The sequence below is a fragment of the Oryzias latipes genome, chromosome 10 (genome assembly GCF_002234675.1).
Source record: "Oryzias latipes chromosome 10, ASM223467v1".
NCBI classification, from domain to species: domain Eukaryota; kingdom Metazoa; phylum Chordata; class Actinopteri; order Beloniformes; family Adrianichthyidae; genus Oryzias; species Oryzias latipes.
This window is the reverse complement of record NC_019868.2, coordinates 21,196,411-21,217,207: the sequence shown is the minus strand read 5'-3', so window position 1 is coordinate 21,217,207 and position 20,797 is coordinate 21,196,411. Positions and strand designations below refer to the sequence as shown.

At 39.7% G+C, this 20,797-nt stretch overlaps 1 protein-coding gene across 2 annotated transcripts; it reads right to left on the bottom strand.

Moving 5' to 3' along the window:
• Positions 1–304: 304 nt before the first annotated feature.
• Positions 305–18,988, bottom strand: LOC101164818 (cytoplasmic FMR1-interacting protein 2). 2 transcript variants are annotated; one of them, XM_023959332.1, is made up of 30 exons: positions 18,778–18,986; positions 14,613–14,762; positions 14,319–14,408; positions 13,441–13,518; positions 12,889–12,990; positions 12,597–12,778; positions 12,388–12,484; positions 11,769–11,897; positions 11,576–11,680; positions 11,401–11,489; positions 11,053–11,290; positions 10,352–10,504; positions 10,018–10,157; positions 9,780–9,927; positions 8,821–8,974; positions 7,967–8,123; positions 7,790–7,886; positions 7,634–7,710; positions 7,446–7,554; positions 7,247–7,366; positions 6,971–7,170; positions 6,811–6,898; positions 6,527–6,670; positions 6,310–6,400; positions 4,615–4,745; positions 3,204–3,276; positions 3,031–3,125; positions 2,693–2,931; positions 2,151–2,298; positions 305–2,031 (listed from the first exon to the last, which is right to left on the bottom strand). In XM_023959332.1, exons 2-30 carry the CDS (start codon positions 14,727–14,729, stop codon positions 1,864–1,866), a joined length of 3,759 nt encoding a protein of 1,252 aa, XP_023815100.1. In that variant the 5' UTR covers positions 14,730–14,762; positions 18,778–18,986; the 3' UTR covers positions 305–1,863. The 2 variants fall into 2 exon arrangements, with proteins under 2 accessions (XP_023815100.1, XP_023815101.1); XM_023959333.1 differs by lacking the exons at positions 305–2,031; positions 2,151–2,298; positions 2,693–2,931; positions 3,031–3,125; positions 3,204–3,276 and adding an exon at positions 3,284–4,288 and having other exon boundaries at positions 18,778–18,988.
• Positions 18,989–20,797: the final 1,809 nt, after the last annotated feature.

Here is a 20,797-nt window from a genome sequence, read left to right as displayed (position 1 = left end):
TCAAAACATTCATGTGATCACGTGACATGAGGTCCTCCTGTGAAAATAATGTTGCTTTATTCAGTAAGTGGTTTTTCAAAACAGAAGGGCCTCATTTGCCTCCGTAATCATGTGTATCCAACTGTCAATTTCAAATAATTCATTTTTTAAGCAACAACCACCATCCTCCTTATCCTCTGAGAATATCTGCAAACAATATTAGAAACATATTTGTATCTGAATTTATAGCTAAACCTCATCAAAACACATTTAATATGTTCAAAAACCTTGTTATTAATGGATATACAACATAACCTTGCAGAACTATTGTTGTACACATTTTAATGATTTTTCCCCATACTTTTAAACACCATCACTTGTACAACAATATCATAAACAAAGCCTCATGTCACAAATAGAGCCACTTAAGACAATAAATTACTTCTGCCATGCTTAGGTTTGGAGATGATACATCGGCACCTTCATTTTTACTTGATTAAATCTTTAAATGAACAATAGTTTGGACTGGAATAAATATGAAAGAAAGACACTGGGTTTACAAAAGAAACATTCTCCATTTTAAACAGAGATTACAGGGCTGTTTGAGGCTCTCCTCTTATTTTCTTCAAAATGAAAAAAAGGGGAACATGTTTTTATAACACTGCAAAACCTTAACCGAAAGTCCAAGGATAGTAGATACATGTATTTATGAAACTGCCCTTTATTTCACTATCAACACATCATTTTAATTTGTTATGCCTGGAAGTAGTTCTTGACAGGTCTAATCATTCACTCAATCAAAGCAAGTTATTCTTGTCAGAACTAGAGGTACTTCTTCAGATCTCACTTCTTCTGTATTTTTGTCATCAAAAAATCAAACACATACTTAGATGAATAAGAAATTTGTAAATAATTTCATGTACAGAATATAAAAAATCTCTTGAGCTGACAAAGAAAAGGAAAAACACTTGAGGTTGTTTTTTTGTAGTAGTAGTAGTAGTAGAGGCAGGTATACCAAAGATGTGTAAACTAAATTATTAATAATTAGAAACAGGAACATTTACAACACTCAATACTTCACTTTGTTCAACAGTGGAAGTTTACAGTGTGGAACTTGCAAAAGCAATCAAAGAAAGAAGGAAAAAAAAAAAAAAACGAGGTGGTGGCACAAAGAAATGCAACCAGTTTCTATGATTCAAAAAGCAAGCCAGGTATGGAGGAAGGTGACAGGGGTCAAATACTTCTTCATAAGACACTGTGTACCCTGGGTATGGCCTGACCCGATTATTGTATCGTATTGTGAAGCGATCCAAACAAAGTTGGATCCAAAAATGACATGCAGAGCAGAGAAGCGTGGAGGTGCAGAGGCAAGAAATGTCAATAGCAAAAAGAGCACTTTGAGAGCACCAACATATTTTATGACTTGAACCATGAGTCGTTTGTTAGACTAGTAAATATTGTTGTTAAAATCAATTCCCTTTCTTCTCATTTTTAATTTTGGGGGCTTTATTAGCTCCAGTTTAATATTTCAGGATGTTTTTTTAATCAAAGCGCTTTCCAATGCACAAGTGAGCAGCTGAGGGAATAAGACAAGGCATGCATGAGTTTCAGCGAGAATAACACAAAGAGAGGTACGTTTAAAAGAAAAAAAATGTTAAATAAAAAAAGGTGAATATACTCTTCTACCTCCCATCTGGTCAGCGTCTTTGAAAAATTTAAAGACAACTTAAATAAAAGGAAACATTTGAGAGAACTTGTTTCCGATTTTTCAAAGCTTTGTGACCCATTATTGTGACTAATACCTCTCAAAGATGAGTAAGGAGCAGAAATCAGCATCACAGCTTAGGGGGAATGTGTGTCTGTGCCATCAAACAAAGCTTTTTCTCAGCAGGTGGTGGCCAGGGATTGGTGTATAGGAGGCTGGAAACAGCGAACATGCTCCACAGTGGAACTGTCTGTTTCTACTGCCTTCATGTACTTGTTCAGGATGGCAAATATCTCATTGTTGAGGATCTGGTACTTTCTAATCCGGTCTGCCATCTTCTTCAGGGGCTGTCAAAAAAAAAAAAAAGAAGAAGGAAAAAGCAGCAAAAAGGGATATCATTTAATAAACTGACATAAAAAAGCAAAAGGGAAATTAGGCTTCCAAAAAGAAGATGAAATATACTCACCACATTCTTGATGATCTCGTCCTTGCCATCCTGCCTTTGGACTTTCAGCAGATGGTAGCAAAAATCAAATAGATCGAAGCGTCGCTGTTGTCCCAGCAGAACAATAATGGCACAGCCTGCCCAGTTGAGCCCATCACCAAAGCACTGTCTGAAAGGCAGAAAAAGAAGATGTTGTTTTAGTTGAAGGCCTTCTCCAATGAAAATTACCATGGCATTTTTCTGATAGAGGACATACATTAAGAAAAAATTAAGCTCAACATCGCTCAGTACTTGTATAGTCCTGGGCACAACTTAGGGGCAAATTTCTTATTAACCACTGTAGGAACTATGTCTTGGGTTTTTTTGGCCAAAAACGGCAAAATACTAATTAAAAGACCACTGGGAACGCTTTTACAGTAGATCAAAAGATGATCGGAGTGGGTCTCTAAAGAAGACACGAGTCTAAAGACACAGCAAAAATGTTTGATTTTCTGCTTCTCTGAAACTGCAGCAAAAACAACATTAAATGAAAGATGGTCCAACAAATCAAAGGCTGTACTTACTCTGCTGTAAACTCGTGTGTGCCTACAGGGATGCAGTAGACAAACTGCATGGCACTCCACAGGCGGTGGAACTCCATGCACTCATCAACATGCATCACTCCGTTAGTGGGCGGGGGCCCGCGCCACACGCCGTCCTGCAGGAAGCTGCGGATGCGAGTCAAAATGACCTCAAACATGGAGAGGCCGCAGCACAGGCGCTCTTTGGTCAACAGGTCACCCTCTCGTGCGATGGCTATTTGCTGGAGAAAAGATAAGCAACAACAAATACATTTTTTTATTTTTCATCATGCATTTAATAAATATTAGTATTCCAAAAGATGGAAAGGAGCATGTCCCACCTGCGGGGTTCCCAGCCTCTCGATTAGAGGCACAAGGTGAAGTGGGGCGTACTTTGCTTCCAGTCTCTTCATCCTCACCTCCAAACGCTCTCCCTCTATGTTCAACACAAACACCACAGGTTTAAAAAAAACATATCTTCTTCCTGTGAGAAGGACTGATGTGTTTTGTGTACCTTTGATGTAGACTCTAGGCAGAATGTTCTGGAAGGGGGCAGCGTGAAGCAGGTCGCACACTTCCTCCTGGGACTGCAATTCACCCACAAAGCAATAAAAAAAAACATTGCTAAACAGATATCCTAACAAAGCATGCAAGAATGAAAATGAAAACTATGAGGTGGTTTTCATTTTCCTGAGTGAGCTTTTTTTGAGCTTTGGGGGCAAACAAAAAAAAGGTATCAACTTTTAAAACAATACGGAATATGCTGCAGCTCCAAAATGGAGCAAATGCAACAGGCTGCTACATGCCTTTTTGAGATTATGCAGCACTGCAGCAAAAATTGACTAGGATTGAATGATGATGAAGGCCAGGTGAGAGGCCAGTGCAAACAGAAATCAAATCTGTCACACGTGCAGCACAAAATCCCATATAGGTGGATTCAGAAGGCATACATCCACCCCAAAGGCCTAAATATGTGCACAGGTTCTGAGCGTGGCATGTGAGCCATGAGAACTGACGTGACTACTAATGCACCAAAAGGCAGTTGTCATGGAGACAGTCAGTGAAGAAAATCAAAGAAAACATGCAAAAGCAGCATGTTAGAGCCTTGACTGAAAGATCGAGAACAAGAAGAAAGAACCATGCAACGTTGAGAAAACCGAACGGTCAAAACACACCGACAGCAACACAAAGACACTTCATACACACACTAGAGTCAGTGCAGCCAAGACGGCGATGACGAAGAGAAGTTAAAGAGAAACAGTTCAAAGTACACAGGCATTATGAGCGACCACACTTAGAAGAGACTGGAGAGTTAAGCACCACAGCAAACCAAAATATGTCATCACCTCTTCCATGGAAGTCAAGGAAGTTAGGAGCACGCCTTGATTTTCACTCAAGTGAAACATTTTAATTTGAAATTTTAAAAAGTAAAAAGGTCCTTATGCTTCCATGGTTGATTGGTGGTAAAAAACGAGCCAACGTTAACATAAAGTTAAATAAATTAAAAAAAGCAGCTCCAACGTACAAGAAAGGAAAAGAAAATACCAGATTTGTTCTCTTTAATACTGATACCAATAACCAAACCTAAATTCTTACCACCTGTGATAGTTTCCAGCGTGTAATAAAAGATAGAACTGTTTTCAGAATAAAAAGCTATGAAAGATCGAACACATTTGAGGGTGTGGAGACTTGAGTCACATGATTCCCCATTTCAAAGGGAATCTTAAACTTTCATTCATTATTCAATACGTCACGCTACATAACAGAGGCTTGTCAACAAAAGCATGCTTACAGACAAGAAAGGGTTCATTACAATAAACTGATAGAGTTTATGTAGCAGGAGAAGCAACACAATATAGGAGATATGACAAGAGGAAACATTAGAGTACTATGAGATGTAGACAAATCCAAACAAAAGGACTTACCAGAGCTTGTTCGATGAGCAGGCAGAAGAGGATAGCGTTTCCCACCTCCCTTAAGCTCTGAAAGACATCTGTCTTCAGCTCAGCGTATTCAATGATATCCTTGAGCTGATGATGAAAGAACTCCAGGATTCCTGGCGGGGCAGAAATAACAAACTGAACCACTGCGAAATCCTTGTTTTATGAAGAGACAAGAGTCAAACTCCCCAAACTCCTTCGAACCAAGTACCTCGCGATTTTGTAAAACCCCCAATGCTACGGGGATGACTCAGGTCAGTGTGACCCACATTCAATGAGAGCGCCAGGCTTTCACCAGAGGACAGGAGGACCGCTAACTACAGATGGAAAGGTCGCGGGCTACGAGCCAGGTCAAGATTTTAGGTTACAAAGGTACAGAACATCAGTAAGCTACAGATTTACAAACCTCTTCACCTCAGCATAATCTGTCTGGCCAACTGTAGTCTGATTTTGCACACGTAGCTTTAGCCACAGTACATAAATGTGGATCAGAACTTCCAAAACTAAATTAACACAGAGGGGGAAAAAAAGAAGAAACATTTTTTTCTAGCCACTTTTCTCACTGGGAACCACATTTTTACATTTCTTTCAAGAACGGTGGCTACATTAAATTCAGCAGAGTTCAAAGCCGGCCCGGATTTAGCCTGCCCCACTCTGGGGTAAAGCAAGAATATTAGGGGTTGTGCTAAGAGTTTGGGGTTTCACATCCGTCCGAGCTCCTACATATGCATAGAAAACCATGCTTTCATCATTTCAGCTCATCTATAGCCTTCATCTTCTCCTTTGATCTATCTGAAATGTCCTAGGTTTTAGGTTGAATGCTCTTCCTGACACTACCCTCCTTATTTATCGGTCTTAGGATAGGCACCAGCAAGCTGTTAAGGGTGCATTTATGTATTTTTTTTTCTTTTCGTGTCCGTCTATTTGTCCATCTGTCTGTAACTCCATGATGTCTTTTTTTTTGTTTTTTTTTTGTAATTTTTATTTCTATAGTTGGTGGTGGACGTCGTGGGCCATCACATTCAGGGGGGCACCGACGCATTTAGGTGGCATTGCCCCCCTCTTTTCAATGCCTATATTCGGCCTCGTCTGCCTGTCTAATCTTCATCTGTCTGTCCGTCCATCCTTACGTTATATATATTGTTTTATTTTGGTTTGTGGGGTGCTTTTAGTTAATTGTTGATTTTTGCGGGCCGTCACATTTGTGTCGGACAGTCACAGCATTTAGCCCCCTTTTAGAGCCCAACCTGTTACTCATATCAAGTCTGGTTCTGCTGAAGAATTCTTCCTAATCTTCCATTTAAAAATGGAAGTTTATGCCCTGTTGCTGTTAGCTTACTCAGTATGAAGATTCCAATGAAAAGCTTTCAGTGTAATCTGCTGGTCAATTACATAGACCATTAGAATTTAATTAAATGATCTGGTTTCTTGGAATAATCTTATACTGGATTATAACAATAATAGTCATTATGAATCTCAGCTTGATGGTTTTTTAATTTAATGTAGTATGTAAAAAACCTCAACCAGTCACAATCTATGCTTTTAATTGAATTTACACTGAACTTCCTTATTTGAGTCATTTTTGCTAAAAAAAAATAAAAATAAAAAGTGCACATTTAAGTTTAAAATTTCAAAACCTGTCAGTAAATGTGGTTGGACAAAAGACAGAGGTGAGCTCACCGGGGGAACCATACTCATGGCGCGGTAGACGGCAGATCTTGGGCATGACTTCTATCAGAGTTTTCACATATTGCAGTATGGTGCCCTGCAACTATAGGGTAAAATAGATAGACAAAAGCATCGAAAGGGAAAGAAAAAGGCAGATAATGATAGCGGTTACAATTCAGAAAGATCATGACAACATGTTTTTTGGAGGCTGCAATTGGAAGATAAATACCAGGCTCTTGACAATTTTCAGCAGCTCCTCCATCACGACAGCGATGCCTTGGTAACCAAGCAGGCGGCAGATGGTCTTGAAGTGAGGCGGGCCGACGAAGTTTCTATAGGAGCTGTATATGTGGGAGTAGGCGATGTTCAGAGGCTGAGAAGAAAAAGAGGAAGCATCGGAATCATAATCGGAGGCAGCATAGTCATTATTTCAGTTTTTCTTTTGTTACACAGTGTAAAAAGCAACAAAAAATAGATAAAAATATGAACACCAAACATAGAATGGCAATATACCTTGGATCCATACAAGTAATAAGGCTGCACATTGGCTGGCTTGTCTCTTTGAGGCTCCTGGGTGAAAGGAATAGCTGTTCGCACAAAGCTGAGAGGAACAGGAGAGATGGTTCAAAGTTGAAACAAAACAATGGTTTTTCTTTACATTTATTTAGCTGACCGGTTCGTTGATCCGTTGTAGCAGTAATTTGGGAGAAAATCGAAGTTGAGTTCCCAGAAAACGTGGAGCGTGATTCGTCCGTAGGGAGCAGAGACATTGTGGTTGGCCTCACGAAACATGGCATCAAAGCTGTCCAGCGTCAAGTGTTTGCACAGAAGTCTGTGGGTTAGCCTGTTGATCTCCAGGAGCCACTCCAACTCCTGTCCAAAAATACAAGGAGTTTAAACAAAATATGGAGAACGAACAGGAATAAGCTTCACCTGATGGTCCCCTCACCACTATGGAGGTGAGGTCTTCACTCTCAAAACGGCTAATAGCATGATCCAAGGATTTGTACATCGCTGCCGAGATTCTCTGGGTGATCAGGCGGTTCAGGTCAATCGAGCGACCCAGCAGCTGCAGACGAGTCAAATACGACAATGACATAGTTTGCAAATGAGACAGCAAAATAATCAAAAAGACGATGTGCAGATACCTGTACGTGTCTCTGTTTGAGCAGCGTCTCGTAGCGGTTTGATGGAGGGTACGGGATGATGACCCCGTAGTTTTTACACTCTGCCCTGAAACGCTTGTCTAGCAGAACACTGTGGAAAAAAATCACAATTTCTTCAAACGAAGCCCTCAAATTTCTGTATTCTGTTCAAAAAAAAAATCTCCTTTTACCTGCCAGCCATTGCTTTATAATAGGCAAAGATCTGATCTGCCAACTTGTAGACAAACTGGTCAAAGCACAGGTTTACCTGTTCAAATAACACACAAAATATATATCAAATTCAACTTAAAATGAGCCAAATGGAATTGGTGTCCATCAGATCTTACCTCAGCCTCAATTTCATCATAGAGGAACTGCTTTTTAAACTTTGTAAGAGCATAGTAGGCACTGTCGTTGTACAAATCAAGGGGGTACAGCACATACCTGGAGGAGAAAGGGTAATGGTTGCAGTACTGCCCACTTGTTAGGGTACAAAACACAAATCTCCCCTTAATTAGTCTTACTCCATCATGGAAGGCTCCTTTGTCTCCAGGATGTGGTCAGTAAGGATCCATGGCATGGACATTTCAATGGGGAACTGGATTCTGCGGCCCATGGTCAGCTCCAGGAAGAACTCCCTGAACCAGAGCTGGGACAGGTCGCAGCACTGCTGCAGGGCCTCTGGACAAGACAAACACAATTAAAAGTATTGCTTACATGCACAAGGATAGTCCTGTGGACTTTGTATAAATGAGCAGAAAATTCAAATAACTGTCGTACATTCGTCTGGTTTGGGTTGCTAAAGCACATACAGCTCTCAGAAGCTGCTGAAGCAGATTTAACTGCCTGAAGAAAACCTGCAGTTTCAAGTGCTGCTCACTTGGGGGCAGCATAAGCAGACCAAAGCAGGGAAGACGAAGAAAAACAACTATTGCCACAACCACTCTCAGATAATTAGCGCTAGTATTTCCTCACTACAAGTTTACACTGCAATGCTTTTCAACTTTATGTGATTCCTTCTGAGTTTTGCTGATTTTGTTGCTACTTTTAATACATAACTCTTATGTCATTTCTCCTTTTGGTTCACTTCTGCGCTTTGGTCAACCATAAAAAACATGAAAACCAGAACCTTCCTCTCAAACAGAGCAAGGTTCACCTATTGTCTGCACTAGAGTTTAGATGAGCTGTACCTGACAAAGTGGACTATATAAGGAAATCATTAGAGGTACAGATAGCTGTTAAAACCTTCATGCTTAAATAGGATCATTAAAACAAACAGCATGCACTTATAGTTTGATATTCCAACTAAAATTTTCGATTTCAATCAAAAAATATATTCCATCTCCTGAATAAATGACTTGAATTACATTTAGCTTACCACTAAAGTTCAGTAAATGTGTGAAGAAGAAGGACTGCTTATGGAAATCTTCGATGGCCTGCACTATGGGTCCATCCAAACTGCTGCGGAGAGTCTTCTTCGATCCACTTTTGTCTGCTATCAGGGACTCCAGCATGGTGCGGACCATGTACAACTGCACAGGAAGACAACCAAACATCAAAATGCTTTTTATTTTTCACAAATTAAGAAACAAAAAATGCTTAAAGTCCCACTTGTGTTTTATTTTGATCTAGTATCCCAGTGGTCTTTTAATTATTATGTTGTTTTTCGCCAATTTTTTTAAAAACCTGTGGACATTGTTCCTATGGAGTGGCAGTAGTTCATTAGAAATTAATCTTCCCCCTCCCTGTTGGTGAGAGCAGGGATCTTGTGGCCCGCTCCGTGCATTTTTTTTATATCACAAATAAGCTCTTTTTACAAACCAAATTTTATCGTCTGCTTCCGTTTCAAAACTACTTGAACTAAAAAAAAAAAAATCCGAAATGCAATTTTAAACGTAACTTTCTTTAGAGTATGTCTTTATAGTTCAATTCAATTAATTCATTCATTCAATACAAAAGGGAACAAACTACAACATCAAAGATATTTGCCACTTAGATAAATAAACTGGACAATCAATTTTTGATTTCATGCAAAGCATGAAAAAATTTATAAAAAATAGAGGTATTGCCTCTTTCTGAAGAAAAATAAGACATTTTCTCATATTGTTGCCATCACAGAAAGAACACTAACCCCCTTTGAAGCTGGCAATACTGATTGTCTTCACTTTTAAAACCTGCCTTCATCTCTGGTGAGACAGATTCCCCTTTGATTATTATCTTTTCCTTTGAAAAAATAAAATAAAAATTGTGTGCCTGGCAATCCTTTCCCCAAATAACCCAAATAACATGCACCTTGCACCTTCTATGCCAAGCAGCCTGGTATGTTTTATGCTTTACCTGGGTGCTGGAGGGTCCCACAGCTCTACGGGGCACCTTGATGTCAAAACCGCCCTTTGGATCCTTTTCGCCTCTCAGACAGGGGTCATTCGGAGGCTCTCTTGCTCCTTCCCAGTCACAGACAGTCTTTCGAATTGCCTGGAGAACACTTTAAAAAAAAAAAAAAAAATCCCACAGTTGGTACTTCATCTCTTGCAGGCTGAATCCAAAAGGGATTATCTGATTCACTTTGCAGTACCTAATGAGGACATTCTTCTTCTTGCGCACCGCTTGGCGTAGCGGCTCTCTGAGGGTCATTTGAGCAAAGTCTTGCAGGGCTGCATAGATTGTATTCCTGATAGCCTGATTGAACACCGACTCCATACGACCCATGAGCACCTACACAGCAAATCCCACAGAACCACCATTATGCATGTCTTCAGGACTGAGACCTCTTTATTTAGCACCTGAGCTATAAATTAAGTTGAAATAAAACTATTTAGCAGACACCATATCTGTCCAGACACCGTTTCTAAATGTCCTCCTGCATTGAACATCAATTAGCGAACACTTTATGTGTCGGCAGTGTTTACCTGCAGCCCTTTAATCATAGCAATGACCTCCACCAGGGCAAACTTCTCCTCACTGGTGTAGTTGTACCTTGTGGCGCGTTCATACTCTTCTGCTGTGCCTGGACAGTCCTTATTACAGAATTTATCTGTGGGATGTACCAACTTCCATGAGTACTGAAAGAGACAAAAGGAGTGTTGGAAATAGGTCAAATGGAAAAAAAAAAGTTAAAGTTCTATCGACTGCAACACAGGTCAGCTACGTGACGTGTTCTCTGCATTTGACCCATCCCCCAGGGGAGCGGTGCAGACACAGCCATGTTCAGTGACCTTTTGGGGGTTTAACCCCCAAATCCAACCTCTTTATTGCTAAGTGTCAAGCAGGGAGACATTGGGTCCCTTTCGTGCGACTCAACTGTGGATTTGAACTCACGGCCTTCCAGTCTCAGGGCAGACACTCTCCCACGGGGCTAGTTTTTGAAGACCCACACCGAATTGCCATTTTTATTCAAATTCAAAAAGCCTGTGTTGTTTTCTAGTATTTGATAGAAATTCAACTCCAAGTTGTGGGCAGGACTGTTGGTGCAGGGCAACCCCGCTCCCCTTTCCCATCATCCACCTGTTTATATGTAGTGGGTCTTTAAGCAAAAATTGCTTAAAAAAACTCTAGAAACCTCTTTATCGTATTGAAGAGTTGGCTAAACTTCATCCAATTCTTAACTTACCACTTCCATGACGTGGGTGCTCCACTTTGACAACAGCTGCAGACCCCTCAGAGCCAGGTCAAACAGCTCCCTGTACTCCTCATCAGACTTCTGGCTGTCCAGCCCGGAACCCGTCACCACTTCGCTGTTGCTGTAGCGCGCAAGCTCCGAGATGAAGCGAATGTGGTCGTCCCTGATCTGCACCATCTGCTCACACAGGTTGTACTGCGGTGAGATGCTGCTCTGAGTGCACGTCCACCTGCGCACAAAAGACGGCGGCGTTTCACTGGAGACGCCTCGTGCAGGAAACATAGAGGAACTGTACAGGTCGATCCGAAAAGCAGCATTTCGTTGGCAGGGTTTCCTTACTTGGACTTGTTTTCCTCGTAGTGAGCACTTGTCTCGATGTAGCGTGACAACTCGATCTGCATGTCTCCAAAAAGTGGTACGACTTGAAGCTGAAAATTACAGTGCATGAACGCCTCACCCATTTGTTTTTTTTATGTTAGTCGCTAAAATGTAGTTAAAGCAGCTGGAGCCTTACTTTGAAGAATTTGTCAATCTTGCTCAAGTTGATCCTCTTCTTGGCGTCTAATTTGTAGATATTACTTACATTTCCATCCATCAAGTACAGACCAAAGCCCATAACCTGGAAGGCACAAGGAGAGCACTTGCTTAAAATAAACATCAACATGGATATCAGAGCTTTACTACCCTTTAAGTTGAGCTGCACAGACCTTTAGCAGCATGTGTTTCTCACTCGGCGTCAAATACATTTTGTTCTCATAATAGTCAACGCAGATGTTGACAATATCAGCCAAAAGTTCTTCATATCCTGGAATCACCTCCAGCTGCTGGTGCAGGCACTAAAAAAATGAACACACTACAGATTAGACACGGAAAATGAAGCCGTTTTTGTCATCTTGTAGATTTTATAAATTTGACAATAAGAAAAGAATTTTGTTTTAGTCACAATATATATTACTGTACGCATTTTGTCCCTTTATTTTGTTTAAATTAAAGAAGTTAATTGAGAATTATACAAAATTGAATGACTTTATAATTTTATAGGTTATGCTATTTTAGACTACTTCTAATATTCTCATTTGGTTTATATTCATTCATCAGCAGAGAAAGCTAAGTCAAACCCTAATCTAACCAGCTCTGTGCATAAACAGTGAACCCAATTCTCCAACGTCTTTCCACTTTTGTTCACTGTAAAGAAAAAAAAAAAAACATCTTTTGATTTGAATATGCAGTTTTATTAAAAAAAAATAGAAAAAAACAGCTCGGATTAACACTAACCTTTTAAATCTAATTTTCAACCTCATACATGTGAAAAGGACACAAACAAACCTGAGTGATCCTGTTATGGTTTGCTAAAAACATGGAAAGATTTTGGGACTCCTGGATGGACTGAGGGTCGGCCATCTTCCTCAAGAACTGAGCAGCTCTAAAAGGCAGAAGACAGTGGAAAACTTTTACTTTTCGTTCTAAAAAAAATAACATTTTTATTTTATTTTCAAAGCTACTTTAAAACTGTAAACCAAATGACTGCTGGCTACCGTTTGTAAGCAGAGTGATCGTTCTTCACACTACACTTCATATTCTTGAGCTCATCCAGCACTGCGAACATGTTGATGAATTTTCCCAGGGTGAGCAGATACGCCTCTGACACGAAGTCTTTCCTTCTCTCAGCGTGGCAGAGTCGCTTTACTTCACTGCAGAAGCGTTCTATAGCTTTCCTCTGCGAAAAATGAGAGATAAATAATCTACCATGTTGCAGTGAATTTGACCCTTTTAAATCAGAAATCCGTTGGTTGATTGTTTGCTTCACTTTTCCAATTAATATCTTGCCTGGAAGTACATGAACTTCATAAGCTTGGTCACTTCAGGCTCCAGAACCTCCACTGTTTTCTCATAGATCTCCACTCTGTTGGGCTGCTCGTTGCATTTCACCTAACCAACACAAGATGGCGACAACACACAGTTTAGAACTGCCATTCATGAAGTTTATACACTGATAAAAGCAATAAAAATGAAACTTCATATAAAACAGAACACCGAAATTTAATAATAGATTATGTTTTCACTCTACACCTCTGTTAATTTAAGAGATAGAGATGGAAAAAAAACATGAAACTTTTAAGTTGGTGTCAAAACCAACAGAGCAGAAGCAAAACATGAACAGCTAAGCTTCAGCTGCCATGAGATGTCAGGTTTGACCAGTTAAAACCAACATTTCATGTTCAGCAACTTTAACAGTTTCATACGTTCAACCACATGCTGATCTGAACAAATTCAGACAGCAATCCAAACGGGGTTTTTTGACAGGAATATTCAGTTATGGTACATCAGCAGATTCTACTTCAGTTTGGAAGACACAGACTATGTTGGTGTTGTACTAACCTGAGGAATGGCTCTGGAGCAGCTCCTCCAGGTGTAAAGCATCACAGCATACTCATGTCCTTCTTCCAGCATCTCGTTCTGAATAGAAACAAAAAGCAAAAACGTCCATTTTTAAAAAAATAATCAAGTTTTTTAATGTCACATTGTATGATTAAAAAATGGCTGGTATTTTTATGGAGCCACCCCATCATTTTAAAGACCCACTCAGATCATCTTTTCTTCCTATTTTCAAAGCGTTCCCAGTGGTCTGTTCATTGTAATTATACTAAGCCAAAATAGAAAATCTGTGTTGTTTTCTAGGATATAGTTTCTAATACGATCTTTTTCAAATGGCTTTTTTTTGTGCCCCTGATTGATTTGAATAAAGAACTACTAGAAATTCCATTTTGAGCTTCATTTTCTTTTCTATGTTCTCCATCATCAGTAAAATGCCACAAGAACATGTTTAAAAAACACAATTTCCCTTAGAATGGGTCTTTAAATATATTGCCAGTTTCAAGAGTTGGTGAATATTTTGACAAAAGCAGTTCACTTCCTCTTTTAAAAAGTGGTTCTTCCCAAAATAAAATCTCAATCAAACTTCCTGCTAAAACACACCAAAATAAAGCGTTACTTCCCCTCTGCGTTAGTCCAACCATATTCCAATCCTTCACCTTTAGGGGAAAGAGTTAAGTGTTCCTCTGCCTCATCATCAGTGTGTGGAACAATTGTGTAAAATAGAGTGTCAGTCGTGCTGTAGACGCAGTCAAATTATGACCAGTCTACACAGAATGAGGCCTCACTTTAGTGGCTGAAGCTGCAGCTTACGGCCAGCTTTCTGTTGGCTGAAACGGGAAGTGAAATGACTTCTGGCATGGCAGCAGAAGCTGCAGTCTCACCATGCTGGAGTGGACTGTGGCTTGCTCTATGTAGCGAGCGATGCCCGTCACAAACGCATTCCTGTCTTCAAAGTTGGTGTCAAAGTTGGCCTGCAGAGAAAGAAAGAAAGAAAGAAAGAAAGAAAGAAAGAAAGAAAGAAAGAAAGAAAGAAAGAAAGAAAGAAAGAAAGAAAGAAAGAAAGAAAGGAGTGACATGGGAAAAGCTGAAGGGGATCCTAACAGCTGTGGCAGACAGCAGATGGGCGCGGTGATGGTGGGGGTGGAGGAGGGGGGTCAGTGCGTGCAAGTTGGTACCTGGTACATGATGGAGGAGGGAGGGGGCTCGATGCATGGCTGCTGGTCTGGCAGGGGCAGCTCTTCCAGCAGGTCCACATTGGACAGAGCATCTTCCAGCGTCACGTGCGTCGTCATGGTAATGAAGTGTCACTCAAAAAACAGCCCGGTCTGCAAGGAGCAGAGGGAAAGAGCGAGCATGTAAGATAAAACGTTTAGAGAATCCCTGCAAAACTGATACTTTTGGGTATTATTCATTTTAAAAATATATATTACAATACAAGGAATAAGGTGGTCTACATTATTTTATCGTATTGTTGTGTTCCTGCCATCAAATTTCAGATAATCTTTAAAACAAAATGGACATTTTAGCACCCCTATTTAATAGAAAGCTACAAAACTATGAAGTTACACAATAAAACTTCTCAACTTATAAACTACACAGATTGACTGAAATATTAAGTCGAGAGTAAAGCAGGTATTTTTTAACGCCTTGATGTGTCACTTCTTTATTGTTTCTCCCTTCACCCGAGTGCAGGACACTGAAGTTATTTTTTAAATTATTACCAGGAACAACTAAAGCAGGAGATTCTTAGAAGCCTTAAAGATGATACTGGAAAAAAACCCTACTGAAGTTTTGTATTTTTCTATTTTTGGGTTACCACTGAAATCATTAAGTGTCCACAAGTACTTGCTTAGCTCATCTGTGTGTCTGTAATAAGTGACAGAGAGGCAGGATACGGTCTGTGTCTTTTTTTTTACAAAACCTAACTTTAATAAAACCCCAATCTGTATGCATCCACCCCATGCACTGTGTCCTTCAGAAATGGATGTATTACATCTAAACCGGCAGGCAGAGCAAACCTCCCCATAAGCAGCTTAATATTCAAGTCACAAGTGGAGCTGGTGAGGATCAGAGGGTTGAATCACCAGGAAAAGAGACAAGAAGCTTGCAGTTTAGTCACAAAAAAACAACTTTAACCTCTGTTTTCATCATCTGCATATTAAAAGAGGGGGCTTTACATGACCATTTGTGCAATCCGGCGTGTTCAAAATCCACATCACAAAAAAAAAAATCAAATGAAAATCCCAGATCCAAGTGTGACAGGGAAATGAAATCCAGCACAGTTTCTGCACTTTTGGCACTCAATAGTTGCAGTTTAGGATAAACTCTGTCGAAACGCTGTTTTTTTTTTTTAGGATTTGGTTGTTTTTGGCTGGATGCCGTAATCGTCGCACTGTTTTTACTGCTTAGAACTCTCTCATTCCTTTCAAACTCTTCTGGCTTGGAGGCTCACAAACAGTAAAGCGGGGCTTTTGTGCAGCAGACAAACATGCTCAGTGCTACCAAACAGCGCTAACCTCAAGCTAGTTGAATAACCCCCCCCCCCCTGCAAACTGAGCTCCACAGTTGACAGATCTGTCTATCTCACTGTGTATGTGCAACTCTGCAAAGCAAAAAGGGCCCCTACATTCCCTTCTGGGCTCTTGGTAACGAGGCTTAGCATGGGGGACTATGGGAGGCCACGAAAATCTCACACTGTTGTTGGACTTCACCGGAAAACCCTCCCAGCTAAACACCATGGACTGAGTTACATCAGATCTTGGGTAACGCAAGAACAGCAGAAAATTAGAAAGATCTAAGCAAACATAGATAGCCGGAAAAGCACATGCGCATTGTTAGTCAACCAGTGTCATGTCAGCTGTTGGAACATCCCCCTCAGGTGGTTTATTTAGTAAAAGCACAATTAGAAGTTATCTGATCAGCTTGGGAAAGCTGGAGTTTTCCCCTTAAATGTGCACAGAACAGCATGAAATAGTGCAAAGAGCCTCAGGTGTTAGAAAGGTAGCTGGAATTGGCATCTTTACACAGACTTACTGTAGTGTTACCACGACGTCAAGTTTGGTTTTCAGATGCACACCATGCACACAACTATTTCAATCAAGGAGTCTTATTTATACGGCAAGAGTCTGCAACCTTCAGCAATTAGTGCCATTCCAGTTGATTTCCCACTGACAGCAACCCAGCTGCAGCTACCAGAGCCCTTAGAAAAAGAAGAAACTGCTTTGTTTTTATGTTGCTATCATTATAAATTTAAATAAATTATTGTCTTTTTGGCAAACATGAAAACAAACAGAGACAAAAAAGCCTTTTCTTTTCAAAATATGAAATACTTTATAACTTTAACAGTGGTTCACATGACTTCCTTTCAAAATAAAAGACACCCTGTGCCACATTGGATCATCGCAATGCAGCAAATGTAGTAGTAGGTAGTGTAATGTGAGGAGCAATTAAATAAAAATAAACAAATAATTTTCCTGCTGTCGGTGCATCTCGGCCATAAACTCATAAACCTATAACAAATTAAATCAGAGTTCTAAGTAGGTGAATCTTAGCGTTCTTAGGACAGTAAGGAACACATAACTGGAACATGCAAGGATTCCAGTTATGCTTTCAGACCTTTTTTTTAAATGATGCTCCAAAATCTGTCATAAATATGTTAGTTTGACTTAATACAAAGCTTCACCACTTGATGGACTGTTGGAGCACTAGGAGCCTTGCAGAACTGTGTGTGTATAAGTTGAATAAAGTTTGTCTTATTTGACTGTTTTGTTTCACTTGATGCACGTTGTAGCCCAAAAAATATGTTATCTTTTAAAATGAAAAACATTGAATTTTTCTTCAACCACAGAACCACAATGGGGGGGGGGGGCACATGTGGCTCCAGAGCCTTAGGTTGGAGAGCCCTGTAGAGGGAAACAACAAGGAAGATTCTCACTTTTTTTTTTTTTTATGAAATGGGCTCCTTTTTGGCACTTCACAGTTAGCCTCTCCTTAAGTCAGTGGGTTCTATCCCTCTCAACTTATTCTGCTGAAAGTAATTTTTAAAAAGCAGTTATGCTATCTTTTTTTCAAATCAAAGTTGTGAATCTTAATATAAAGCTTTCACACAAAAATAAAAAGTATGTCAAAGGAACATATCTGTTTCTAATCCTCATTTTCTCCACATTTCTTTTGAGAAAATAGGTAAAATATCGGTAAAATCTTGAGTTAAAAAACAAAGCAATATTAAAAAATAGGCATTAAAAAACAAAACTGGTAATAGTTTTATCTGGGCAACACACCAGTTTCAGATCCTGATTTTGTCCATATTACTTTGAGAAAGCAGGCAGAAAAATGGGCAACATTTGGGGTTAAAACAAAACCTTATATTTAGTTTGGACCAAATAATGTTTGAACCATTTAAGAAATATTTTTGAAAAACATTAAAATCAGCAAAGTGATTGAGTTTAAAAGGATTGTTTGGGAATTCATTCATTTTCAACGCATTTAAATATACATTAAAAAAAGGCCCTAAACGTCTTCCTTTAGCAGTAAATAGTATTATAATCAGTTAAACAGAATTGCACATCTCTGCTGCTGTGCTGACAATTGGAAGTGGGCGCGCGCGAAAGTGCGCGCGCATCAGTGTGACAGCCTTCGACGAACATCGCCTTTTTTCCCCGCATTTCTTCATGTTTGCCAGAAAATAAAAACAACAAAAAACAAAAACGGTGATGCTGTTGCCTTAAAATGCGGGCTCCGTGGGGGGGGGGGGGGGGTCACGCATGACCGAAATCCTCCGTTAGTTTAAACGGAAGTGTGAGGAGCGGTGATCGCCGCAGGCCTGCTCAGAACGCAGCTTTTATTTGGCCCGACGATCATGATGATGATGATCATGATGATGATGATGATGATGATCGCAATCGGCTGGGTGGATACAATTAAATGATATATAAATATAATAAAACGACATTTCAACAAAAAGAAAAAAAACGATTAATCTTTTATGATCGAGGTCACCCCCTCCCAAAAAAAAAAAACTCTCTCGTGGGTGTCATCTGTGCACTTGCTACACACAGGAAGCCTCTCCTCACCCCACCCATCACGGGGAGAACTACGATGCCAACGAAGGCTAACGGGATCCCATTCATGAGTCAGAATCTGCCCGGCGCATCAGCCCCGGTGCCCGGATGGGGTTGCATCCGTCCGTCCGTAAACCGTTATCTCCCCCGGTGCACAGTCATAAATGAAGACGGCACGAGTGAAAAGAAGGGGGAGCGCAGAAGCAGCCCAGCCTCCAGCCGTCATCACATCCCCGCTCGTCTCCAGCGCTGAGTGCCGCTGCATCCATTTCTCACATACCTGATATAAATGCATGTCCGTCCGGCGGACTAACGGGCGGGCGGACGGTGTCGCGGTCTGCGACGACGATCCGGTGGCTTCTTTCCTTTTATTATTATTTTTTAATATTCGTGTGTATTTTCTGATTCCTCTCGTCTTCTGTGTGGACTGATGCTCCAGTTTCGCCCTGTACCAAACCCTGTGCTAATCCACCCCACACAAAGAGCAGAAAATGGCTGCAAGTGCATGTTCTTAAAGGGACAGTCACGCAGGGGGAGAAACCGTGGGGCCCCCCGGATGATCGCCACCCCCACTCCAACAAAAACACATACATTAACCGTTTTATTTTTATTTTATTTTTTTAGTAAAAAATCAAAAGCACATCAATCGGATCATGCTTTTGATTGTTCCACTATACGTCAAAGACATAATCGATGCAACATCAGACAGGATATCTCTAATGAAGGTCTACTTTTCATCCGCATCTCCTTTAAATCGGTTGTAACATATTTTTTATTGAAGGATCTGAGAGATGAAGTAGAGTTTCGGATGTTCTGCTGACATTTCAGGCGACTTCATGAAGTCCACAAGCACTGCTTGTGCTTACCGCCCCTGGCCACTAGAGGGCGTCTGAGGGCCAACCCCTTGTATTTCATTTTTCAGAACATGACAAACAGAACAAAACAGAACAAAAAAAGAAGATGAAAAAAATGAAATATCAATCAAATAACCTTTGGGGTTTAAATACATTTTAATTTTTTTTTAAATCAAATTAGTTCGAATTGCCTTTTGGTTTTGAAGTTGATAATTTTACAGTACAGATTGATTTCATTCAAAAAATGTTAGAATCTATAGGTTTGGAGTTAGACCATTTGACTTTATGAACATGGAATTTTGCTGATAATAAAAACAACTGTGTAATAAAAATACAATCGTTGGCTACCTTGTCATTAAGGTAACTCAGAATAGTTTCTTTATCCAAAAGATTTACAGTTTCTATTTAATTATATCTCCAATATATTTTCCAGCTTCCATCCAAAACGTTTTTGTATTTATGCAGTTCATAAACAGATGACACACTGTTTCTTTTTGAGTCCCACAGATGTAAAAGATAGTTGTCAACAGCAAATCTACTTTTCTGTCAGGATAGACACAGTGCACTATTTTAAAGGAAACCTCTTTTTATTTCGTTATTTAAACAGTAATGATTACCAATAGTCCAAGCATCCCACCTGGCTGGATTAGCTCTATCCAAATTCTAGGGTCAGGTTTTGTCAAGAATCACGACTCTTCTTGAATATGTATTTTATTGTCATGTTTTTAAACTTTATTTGTATATACAATTTTCAACTATGTTGGGTGAAACCAGGTGTAATGTCACAGCTGATTACCTGGATCAGGTGTGTCCAGTAGGATTGTATATTCTTTCGTCTCACACGATTTGATACACATTTGCAAACGATTCAACTAACTGTGTGGCAATACGATAGAGTCTAATTCTTTTACCTAAATGGATTACAATCTAGATGTATTCAGCTGACATTATAAACTATATATGAAAATACCTATTTAACAGAAGAGCAATTTTTTTATATACTGGCACAGTTTTTATTTTAAGCCACAGGAACAAAATGTCTTTGACATAACAGTTTCAAACTGACATTTTGGACCTTTTAGACTCTCTTGTTCTTTGTTGTGTCTAATATTGATTTATTCAAGATATTGGTTTTAGTTCTGTGAAAAAAGGCTTCAGCCAATCAAAATTTGTCAGAGCAGGGTATGGTGAAATACAAGCAGGAACGTATCCACAACCCTACAGGGTGAATTGCCATTTGTTGTCAATAACTTCAATTGATTGGCTGCAAATCCATAAAAATAGCATGAAATAACAAAAAAATAAATAAAAAATAACTCACCTGTTATAGAGCCCAAAATATTTTTAAAACAATACAGTTTTTCCAACAGCAAACACAAACAGTGTTTGTGTTTGACTTTAAAAAAATCTGATATTCTTTTATTTACTGATGAAGTCAGGAAGAAT

Coding starts and splice junctions, on each gene's coding strand:
- LOC101164818 (XM_023959332.1), bottom strand. CDS start 14,729: ATGACGACGCACGTGACGCTGGAAGATGCTCTGTCCAATGTGGACCTG. Junction 7,711..7,789: donor ATGATGAAATTGAGGCTGAG/GTAAGATCTGAT, acceptor TTATTTGAACAG/GTAAACCTGTGCTTTGACCA. Junction 6,899..6,970: donor TACAACGGATCAACGAACCG/GTCAGCTAAATA, acceptor TGTTCCTCTCAG/CTTTGTGCGAACAGCTATTC.